The sequence below is a fragment of the Mustela nigripes genome, chromosome 1, assembly GCF_022355385.1.
Source record: "Mustela nigripes isolate SB6536 chromosome 1, MUSNIG.SB6536, whole genome shotgun sequence".
NCBI lineage: Eukaryota > Metazoa > Chordata > Mammalia > Carnivora > Mustelidae > Mustela > Mustela nigripes.
The window spans coordinates 14,106,571-14,117,108 of record NC_081557.1 but is presented as its reverse complement, the minus strand read 5'-3'; the positions used below and the strand labels follow the sequence as shown (position 1 = coordinate 14,117,108).

At 37.8% G+C, this 10,538-nt stretch overlaps 2 protein-coding genes across 2 annotated transcripts; both read right to left on the bottom strand.

Moving 5' to 3' along the window:
• Positions 1 to 1,092: 1,092 nt before the first annotated feature.
• LOC132010121 (olfactory receptor 5W2-like) lies at positions 1,093 to 2,025 on the bottom strand. Its single transcript, XM_059388073.1, has one exon. It carries the CDS (start codon positions 2,023 to 2,025, stop codon positions 1,093 to 1,095), a length of 933 nt encoding a protein of 310 aa, XP_059244056.1.
• A 5,719-nt stretch (positions 2,026 to 7,744) lies between these two features.
• Positions 7,745 to 8,689, bottom strand: LOC132010111 (olfactory receptor-like protein OLF1). The gene has a single exon (XM_059388069.1). The coding sequence runs from the start codon at positions 8,687 to 8,689 to the stop codon at positions 7,745 to 7,747; it is 945 nt and encodes a 314-aa protein (XP_059244052.1).
• Between the last annotated feature and the right edge of the window lie 1,849 nt (positions 8,690 to 10,538).

Below are 10,538 nucleotides of genomic sequence, written 5' to 3'. Positions count from 1 at the left end.
TGTATTCCAGCCACATGACTTACAATCATATAATTGCATTACTAACTTATAATAAATTCTCAAAAATGTTATCTGGTGTTTTTAATTTATTATTTATTTGTTTTTCCATTTGGTGCCCCAGCGTATAGGCAGGTGCTTTGGCAAACAGGGATGAAATGTTCAATCCTTCACAAAGAATGTTCCTGGTCTCCTACTAGGAAAGGGATTTCATAAACAGAATGATATTAAAACAGTGCTTAAAGGAGATGTTTTACTGGCATTACAAAAATGGACATTCAACGAGGACTAAGAAGGGCAGAGAAGGGAGGAAATTTCCCTGAAGGTTTGATAGAGGAGTTAATTTTTGATAATTATAGCACAATGAAGTAATTTACCAAAACCTCTTCCTCTACTCTTTATAACCTAACTATTTTGACATCTTTTCTTCTTTTTTATTCCCCCTCCAGCTTTCTTAGAATAGAATTGAATATAGCATTGGGCCTTTTTAAGGTGTACAATGCATGTTTTGATATACATATAATTTGTGAAATCATCACTGCTGGTAAGGTTAATAAAAAATTCATCACCTCACTTAGTTACCAATTTTTTGTTGTGTTGAGAACATTTAAGAGCAAATTCTTAGCAAATTTCAGTTACACAATACAGTATCATTAACTATAGTCAGCATGTTGTACATTACATTCCCAAAACTTATTCCTCTTTAAACAAAATGTTTGTATTATTTGACCAACAGCTTCCCATTTCCCCGACACCCCAAACCCCTGGTAAACTCCATTCCACTCTTTGCTTTTATGAGTTCAACTTGTTTAGATTCTGCATGTAAGTGAGATCATACAGTATTTGTCTTTCTCTGACTTACTTCAGTTAGCATAACATCCGTCGTCAAGGTCCACCATGTTTTGGCAATCACACTTCTTTACTTCTCAAGAGTCATGACTTGTCCACCTGAAGATGTCTCTAACCGTCAAATAGTCTGCCTGCTATCTTTACTTCTCCCAACTTGCATATTTTGAGATCTGAGACTCTGTATCTCGAGCCAGTGAACAACCACCACAATGCGTGTGTGTTTGTGTGTGTGTGTGATATAAATATTTAAAACCACTTTTTAATTTTCAGCTTTTTCAGGGCCTCTTTCACATCCTTGTTCCGCAGGCTATACACCAGTGGGTTTAGCATGGGAATCACAAGGGTGTAAAACAATGAGGTCATTTTATCTTGATCAAGGGAGTAGGAAGAACTCGGCCGGAAATACATGAAGAGTATAGTTCCTTGGAAAATTGCAACAGCAGTTAAGTGGGAGGTGCAGGTGGAGAAAGCTTTGAACCTCCCCTTAGCAGAGTGGATCTTCAAGACTGATAAGATTATATAACAATAAGAGACAAGCACTCCTGAAATGGTACTCAGTTCAATGAATCCAAAAACAGTGAATATCACTAACTCATTGACCTGTGTATCTGAGCAAGACAGCAATAGGAGAGGAGGCATATCACAGAAGAAATGATTAATCTCATTCGATCCACAGAAACATAAGCGGAATGTTAAAGTCGTGTGTAACAAGGCATCTGCTGTTCCCAGCATGTAAACCACAGCCATGAGCAGGGAGCACAGTCTGTTGGACATGCTGGCTGTGTAGAGCAAGGGGTTGCTAATGGCCTTATACCGATCAAAGGCCATCACTGCCAGCAGCAGACACTCAGAATCACCAAACATACAGAAGATCAAAAACTGCAGAGCACAGCCAAAGAAAGGGATTGATTTTTTTTTGGCTAAAAGGTCTACCAACATTTTGGGCCCAACTGCTGTGGTATAACAAAGGTCACAGAAGGAGAGATGGCTGAGGAAAAAGTACATAGGTGTGTGAAGCTGGGAATCCATTCTAATTAAAGTGATCATTCCAATATTTGCAAAAAGATTAATGAGATAAACAACAAGAAATGTTGTAAATAGGGTCACTTTCATCCGACGGTTATCAGTAATTCCCAAGAAAATGAATTCTGTCAAGGATGAGCAATTTCCTTCATCCATTCTTCTATATTCTTGTCTAAACTTTTGAGAAAATGGTCAAGAAAATGATAGATGAACATGCAAGTCTTCTGACCAATGACACAATATCTGTAAAGCAGAATACAATTTCTTTCTGCAATTGTCTTTTATACTCATAAAATTACTTGCTCAGTATCACTCTTTAAAGATGCATTACTATGAAATATGACAGTAATAAAAAATATCTCTGGTAGGTAGTTGAGGAACTTTGATCTAAATCTAGATGTCATTTATAAGGTATGCAACTTTCTACAGCTCTTTTATTTATCCAAGCATTACCTCCATTGTATCAAGGAAGATATTTGAAATGAATTGATACCTTATTACATCTTCTAAGTTAGTTGGAAGAAACCCCAATGTTATAGAGACCAGGCTGTAAGATGTAGGACTAAACATTTTTGTAGGCTTGAAAATAGTCCATGAACACACCCACAAAAAGAGTATATTTATTATATCCTCTACAATATATGATTAGGTTAAGAGATTATTTTGTATTAGTTTTAGAAATAATGATCATGTCACACACGAATAACAATGAAAATAATTATGTTACTTACCCTCATCTGAGTTGTCCTTGTTGTTTGCTAAACCTGAAGTAAGCATTATTGACCTTTCTCTAGAAATGTGCTATTGTTTTGCCACAGTACTCATGACCTATTTGTGGAGAGGTTTGGTGCCCAAGGAGGAGACTTTTATAATCAAAGAAAAGGGCTAATATAAAGTGAAAACAACAGAATTTAATACATACATTTGTCTCTTTGGATTTTGAATGGACTTTTATGTTAAAAAGTGGAAATTAGATGGGGCACCTGGGTGGCTCAGTTGGGTAAGCATTTGACTCTTGATTTCGGCTCAGGTCATGATCACAAGGTCATGAGATTGAGTCCTGTGTAGAGCTCCATGTTCAGCATGGAGTCTGCTTGAGATTCTCTCTTTCCCTCTCCCTCTGCTCTCCCCAATGCTGCTCTCTCTCTCCCCTTAAAAAAAAAAAAAAAAAGAAAGAAAGAAAGAAAGAAGATAATGGCTCTGAGAGATACAAGCTTCTCTTCCTTGTGTGTGTGTTTATGTATGTGTGTGTCCTGTGTTTGCACATGTATATGTCGCTCTTGTACCTGAGAATAGAAAGTGGACAATAGACTTGTTCTTTAGACCAAAGTGAATATGGTATGTGTGGTTCACACGAAGGTACATTTGTGCATGTTACTTATAAAGTGGTGCCTTCATTATTTTTTAAATAAAGCAAAACAGAAAACACTTAAATTCATGTTTATACTTACTTAGTAATGAAAGGAACAGAAGCTTTCCTGTAAACCAACATCAAAATAAAATCATTAAAAAGTCATACCGTGAATGCTAAGTTCAGATAGATGCTTACAGTTTTAAAAAGAAAATATTTTTGGCCATTAAATTGCAGAGTTCACTTAATTGAGTAAGCAGGCAAAAGATGCTTTATTCAAAAAAACTTTTTTTCCCCTAAAAGGTAAGGTTTTCCCCTATAATCTTTAAATTAAAATTTCGAAGCCTACCTGAGATGAGCAGGTCTTTGATGATCAAACAATAGGAGGGTAGCATTTTATTTCAGCTGGTGCTTTTGGGACTTAACTCTCTGAAGCTACTGCCCTACTACTACTGAGGCTTTGATGTTACACAAACATCCCATTAATTATTTCTGGTTTTGGATAGCCCCGTGTGAATTCAGAAACAATTTCAGCGAAGGCTGAAATTTACTGCTCACTATTGTCATCCAGTTGATTTGTGCCAGGAAGAAAACCCCAAATTAATTTTATAGTATGTTTCGGCTTCTCTGAATTTAAATCATTCTCCTCTACTCAAAGAGGAAATCTAATGAAACCTAAGTCGACCCCTCATTTAATCATTTCTAGCACCTTTCAATTGTTCATTTTTTTTTTCTGTATTTGAAACACTCTTCTTCACACCCCATTTAAGTATGTCACTGCAGTCTGATAGTACTCCCTTTTTTATTGAAGCATCATTGATTACTGTAAAGTTCACCCTTTCAGAGTATACAGTTTTTTGTTCCTTTTTGTAAATACAAATACAAAAATATACTCTATTTGAGGCTTCAGGAATAAGACCAATATTTAGATTTTGTGTTCTCTAAACTCCTAGTGCAGGTATTTGCAAAAGTGGTTGCTTTCTAAATATCCATCGTTGAGTCTTTCTGGCTATTTGACATGGAAGGCGATGTGCAAAGAATAGCGATATCTTGGATTTGGGGATTTTTTCTAATAATATGTCTCATATGTGCAAGGATAATGTGTTTAAAGAATTTTACCTTGATGCTGATAATTTTGAAAAGGCAGAGAAAAAAAGAGGTGACTGCACTCTTATTTTTCCTAATGGCCCACTAAACAAAAAGTTTACTTCTAGTTTTTAGAATTTTAGGGGCTGTTGTCTTTGTTTAAAAAAATAGTAATGTCATTTTTCTGCATGTGGCTGTCCAATTTTCCCAGCACCATTTATTGAAGAGGCTGTCTTTTTTCCATTGGACAGTCTTTCCTGCTTTGTCGAAGATTAGTTGACTGTAGAGTTGAGGGTCTATTTCTGGGCTCTCTATTCTGTTCCATTGATCTATGTGTTTACAACAGAGAACTCAAAATGTTTCCATTTACCTAATGCCAAGACTGCTATCTGATCACTATGAGAGACACTTATGCTACTTAGTCAATAGGCAAAAAGGGGTTTCTCTGTCCATTGGGGTGACTGTTTTTGAATATAAAGAGAACAAGTGATCATTACCATAGAGTTAGGGTAGTGGGATGTGTTCCTGGAATGCAAACTTTTTGTAAGTTATAGAATTTAAAAAGCATGTGACTTAGTTAGAAGAACCCTGGACCACCCCATAAGGGTAAAATGGCAAGCAAAACTTTGTGTAGCCTCTTTTTCTTTCAGACGTATGGATGCATGCATGTTAAAAATAAGCATATTTTTGCTGTTGTCTTATTTAGAAGTTGATTGTGATTATAAGACATGTCTCTGAAGAGCATGTGGAAAAGGATGGATTATTTGGGATCCTGATGCCAATGTGGCTATGGCTGGAGGCTGCATTTCCCAGACCTTTCTAGTGTAGTTTCAGGTTGGAATGAGTAAATGAGAAATTTGCAAGAGGTTCAAGAATAAAGCTCCTATTTCCATCATGTTTATAGTGGTTCTGCTTTTATTTTATTTTATTTTATTTTATTTTATTTTTTTTTTTTTAAAGATCTTATTTATTTGACAGACAGAGATCACAAGAAGGCAGAGGGGCAGGCAGAGAGAGAGGGGGAAGCAGGCTCTCTGCTGAGCAGAGTCCTATGTGGGGCTTGATCCCAGGACCCTGAGATCATTATCTGAGCCAATGGCAGAGGCTTAACCCACTGAGCCACCCAGGCGCCCCGAGACATTTCCATTCTAACAATATCCTATGCCTATGAAACAAAGTTCCTACTATGGAATTTCAGGCATTAGAATCAGGTTAATAAGTAGGGTCCCAAATGAAGTATTCATTGGGACTCTGGGACTCCCACAAGACCTGATGCGGTGCTTGATCCCAGAGTCCTGGGATCATGACCTAAACTGAAGGCAGAGGCTTTAACCCACTGAGCCATCCAGGCTCCCGTGGTTCTGCTTTTATTACGTAAATGATGAGTAAGTAGCTTCAGGAACACAGGGACAACACAAACTTGAGCAAAAACCACAGAGGAAGTCCCACCTAAGTGGGTGACCTCAGAAAGTTCTGACTGTGTTGGGCCTGAACTACAAATTCAGGCCTTGTTGGCTACCAGGAACTCAGGAAGTTAGCAGGTTCCTGGAACCCTCCAGGATGAAATATAGGATGCTTGCCAGTGGGGAAAGCAGTGTGGGCCATCTAGAAATCTCAGCAAATAACAGCAGCCCTTCAAACCTTGAGAAAACACTGATACCCTATATTTTTAGTTATTCCTTCTCTTGGAAACAGCTATATTTTCTTGTAAGTGGTATAATATTTAGTGATATAATTATTGAGCATGAAAAGGCAGTGGTGTTGCAAACTAGGATTTTCATAGGCAGCTGGTTATGTAATATTGTACTGTAAACACTCATTTTAATAGACGCTTGCCTATGTTAACAGCTTAGCAAACATGAAAGCTGTTGATAGATACTCATCTGTATGGGTCTGTGTGATTCTCTATAATCTTGGCCAAGTAAATCTTGGCTAGGTAAACGTAAATTTAATGTTAGAGTATGTTGGTGGGTATGTAACTGTGAGAGCCTGTGCTCTTCTCTCAGGGAATGAAACAACAGAAATGCTTAGGAGAAGCATTGTTGATCAGAATTCCAAAGCCAGGATTCTTAGGAGAATTTAAAACTGACAATGATTTAGGCTGTATCTTGTGGGGATTTTTGCAACAAAGAGCACATGGATTTAAATATACTTTTTAAACCTTGATATTTCCAAGTCAAAGCATGTAAATATTTACTATCATAGAAGGAAAAAAAACGATATAACAAAAAGTAATGTTTAGTATAAAATACCAGTGCTGAAATACATTTTGCAGATACATGCCTCTGATATCAGTCTTCAGATGTCCCACCAGCACATGTGGGTTCATCTCTGCATGATGATACAGGTGATATATTGGGGAGCTGATTCTATTTTTGAGAGGACAGAGAAAGATGTCCCATCCCTCTAATAATACTTTGGTATATAAAAGATAGACAGGAAGACAAATCAAATAGTTTGCCTTGCAATTAACCTATATTCTTCAAGGTGCTATTTAAGAAAAGTTTCCAAATTACTTTGGTATAGACTATGTATAGAAGGTTAGCATCATATTATTTTTTTTTAAGATTTTTTAAATTTATTTGACAAAGAAAGATCACAAGTAGGTAGAGAGGCAGGCAGAAAGAAAGGAGGAAGTATGCTCCCTGCTCCCTGCTGAGCAGAGAGACTGATGCTGGGCTCAATCCCAGGATCCTGGGATCATGACCTGAGCCAAAGGCAGAGGCTTTAACCCACTGAGCCACCCAGGTGCCCCAAAAGGTTAGCATCATATTATTGAACTAAACTTAAGAAAATGGATTTTATTTTGTATCATTGCTTCCATGATACTCCTGCTTCTCAGCATCTCATTGTACAACATACATTTTAATTAATGTGAACTATTATACAAATATATATAATCAACATCTACCAAGGGCTTAAAGCGGTACAAATATGATTCACAGCATGTGCTCAGTTAATCACCCAACAGTCGATGGCATGTATATTATATCCCCATTTCACAGATAAGTTGACTGAGACATAGAAACATGAAGTAACTTGTTCAAAATGCCACTCACCAGCCAGCAATAGAGCTGGCACACAAACCAAGAGAATCCGGCCTTCTCCCTCATCTAGCAATCCTCTATGTAACTGAGGTATACTACAAATGAACACACACACACTTTTCTGAGGTATTTACTATATCCCTAAGATGACCTGATAAAACACCTTTGAGCATTAACTCCAAGGGAGTAATTATTGAATGGTAATCTATTATTTAGCAGCAATTTTGAAACTTTTAAATGTTTTCTTATGTCACGGGGTTATGACTTGAATTTGGCTCTATGAAAACCAAGTGTTTGATAACGTCCCTCATGGGTCTGCTGGGAGGCATGTTGCACGTTTCCAATTAGAGTTTGCAACTGGGGAGTTAGATGAATCTCAGAACATTAAGGTTCATGAAGAATCTACCTTTAGCCCCATAGCTCTCTTAGCAGCATCTTTTACATCTTTATTTCTCAAACTATAAATCAACGGGTTCAGAACTGGGATGATAATGGTGTAGAACACGGAGATAATTTTATCAGTGTTGGGAGAATACAGATAGCTGGGCCGTGAGTAAATGAAGAGAAGAGTCCCCTGATAGATGGCCACAGAAGTCAAGTGAGAGGCACATGTGGAAAAGGTTTTCTTCCTCCCGCTGGAAGAGCGAATCCTCAAGACTGAGCGGAGGATGAAAAAGTAGGAGACGATGATGACGATGAAGCAGATAATTTCCACTGAGCTGCCATAAGTGGAGAGAAGCCATTCATTAACTGAGGTGTCTGTGCAAGATAGCTTAAGCAGGGGAGGGAGGTCACAGAAAAAATGATTAATGACATTTTTATCACAGTATTTCAGAATAAAGGCAAAGGATGTGTGAACCAGGGAACTCATGTTACCTCCAATGTAGGACAAGGCAATCAACCATACACAGATGCCCCGAGACATCACAGCTGTATACAGTAAAGGGTTACAGATGGCGACATAGCGATCATATGCCATGGCAGCCAAGATAAAGGATTCTGTATCGGCAAAAGCACAGAAAAAATAAAACTGCAGGGCACAGCCATAATAGGAAATAGATTTGTTCTCGGAGAGGAAATTGAACAGCATTTTGGGAACAATGACTGAGGAATAACAGAGATCTGCAAAGGAGAGGTTGCTGAGGAAGAAATACATAGGGGTTTGAAGGTGAGGATCGGTCCTGATTAACATCATCAGTCCAATGTTCCCTGTTAAGATCATACCATACAAGGTCAGAAACACAAGGAACAGGACAATCTGCAGTTCAGGGCATGTCAGGAATCCTAAGAGGATAAACTCAGTCACCAATGTGTTGTTTCCATCCATCCATTCCATTTTCCGTGTGGTTTTCTCTCTATGAGAACTCCAACATCCTAAAATGGTACGTGGAGGAAAAGAGAAAAACAGATACAATTGCGTGGTTATTTTATTACTACAGCAAACAAACAAGCAAGCATGTAAAGACTCCAACCCCAAACTCCCCTTCAAATATAAACCCTGAGGGATGTACTTCAGAATTTAGTAACTATTAGATTCCATGGTCACTAGTTTTATCTTATTTGTTTGATGAATGACTCTGTCTTCCATTGGATAGTTGACTTCTGCATGTAGGGATCCGATTTTGCTTACTTTCTCATATCCAGACACAGCACAACAGCTGGTTCAGGGGATTAAAGAAGTAATGATGGATTAATGGATAGACTGATGATGATATGAAGGGAAGAAAAATGCACTTATTGCTAAACACAAATTGACTTTAGAGTCCGCCTTAGAATAATAACTGGAGAGCAGTTTGCTCTTTCTTTCCACAACTTAATAGATGGAAGGATGCTGTACTCTTGGCAGAGCAATCTTGGTCATTCTTTTTAATATGAAGTAAAAGTGATATCAATGAAGTAAAAACAAATGCCATTAAAATCAGCTGTGAGTATAATTTTGACAGGAAAGGGTTTAGGGTGACTCCACAAATCCTATCAAGATAATAAACCAAAATGGGATGGCTGGGTGGCTCAGATGGTTAAGCATCTGCTTTTGGCTCAGGTCATGATCTCCAGGATCATGATAGATAGAGCCCCAAGATAGAGCCCCATATCAGATTCTCTGCTCTGTTGGGAGACTGTTTTTCCCTCTTCCTCTGTCTGTCTCTCTGCTTGTGCTCTCTCTGTCTCTCAAATGAATAAATACAATCTTTGAAAATAAAGATACTAAACCAAAATGATTATATTCATAATTTCTCTCTCTTTGGCATTTTATTAGAATTCTTGGCTTCTAGGGAGTGCCTGGTGATTATTAGTTGACAGACTGAATAAAGTGAACAAAAAATTAGTAATAAGTTGGCTTCTAATTAAAAAAAATGTTCCTGTATATGGCCTCCTCGATGATTATATGTTCTGTGCAAACAAAAACAGTTAGCTCCCATTTATTTTTATGCTAGTATAAGTCAGGGCATTGAATCTAAAAATTCTGTCAATGTTTTCTTTGGGGATCTCAGAATTTTTTCCAGGAGTAGAGAACCATGGAACTTGAGTTTGAAGTACAAAAATTTTCCACTTAACCTTAAAAGATGTACTTGGAAATACATAAAACAAGCAAAGTATTCAATGAGCTACGGTAATATTGCCAGGAAGGGGAGGGAGGGGGGCAGAGGCATGGGTTACATAGGGATGAGTATTAAGGAGAACACTTCTTCTTACGAGCACTGGGTGTTGGATGTAAGGGATGAATCACTGAATTCTACCCCTGAAACCAATCTTGCATTGTATGTTAACTAAAATTTAAAGAAAAATATAAAAACTATAATTTACTAAATTCTTCCCAAGTCTATAACAAAACAATCTTATAGAAAATAAATTCCAAACAATCAGGTAGCTGGCCAAGCTTCAGTTCTCTTATCTGTAACAAAAAAAAAAAAAAAGCTTATTTAAATCAAAAGTATTGTAGATCCTTGTAGAAGTTACATAAAAAAAAAAAAAAAAAAATGACCCTGGGACGCCTGGGTGGCTCAGTTGGTTAAGCAGCTGCCTTTGGCTCAGGTCATGATCCCAGCGTCCTGGGATCGAGTCCCACATCGGGCTCCTTGCTCGGCGGGGAGCCTGCTTCTCCCTCTGCCTCTGCCTGCCATTCTGTCTGCCTGTGCTCGCTCTCTCCCCCTCTCTCTCTGATAAATAAATAAAATCTTAAAAAA

Bases quoted from the DNA above. Each gene is read 5' to 3' on its own strand.
- LOC132010121 (XM_059388073.1), bottom strand. From the start codon at position 2,025: ATGGATGAAGGAAATTGCTCATCCTTGACAGAATTCATTTTCTTGGGA.
- LOC132010111 (XM_059388069.1), bottom strand. From the start codon at position 8,689: ATGGAATGGATGGATGGAAACAACACATTGGTGACTGAGTTTATCCTC.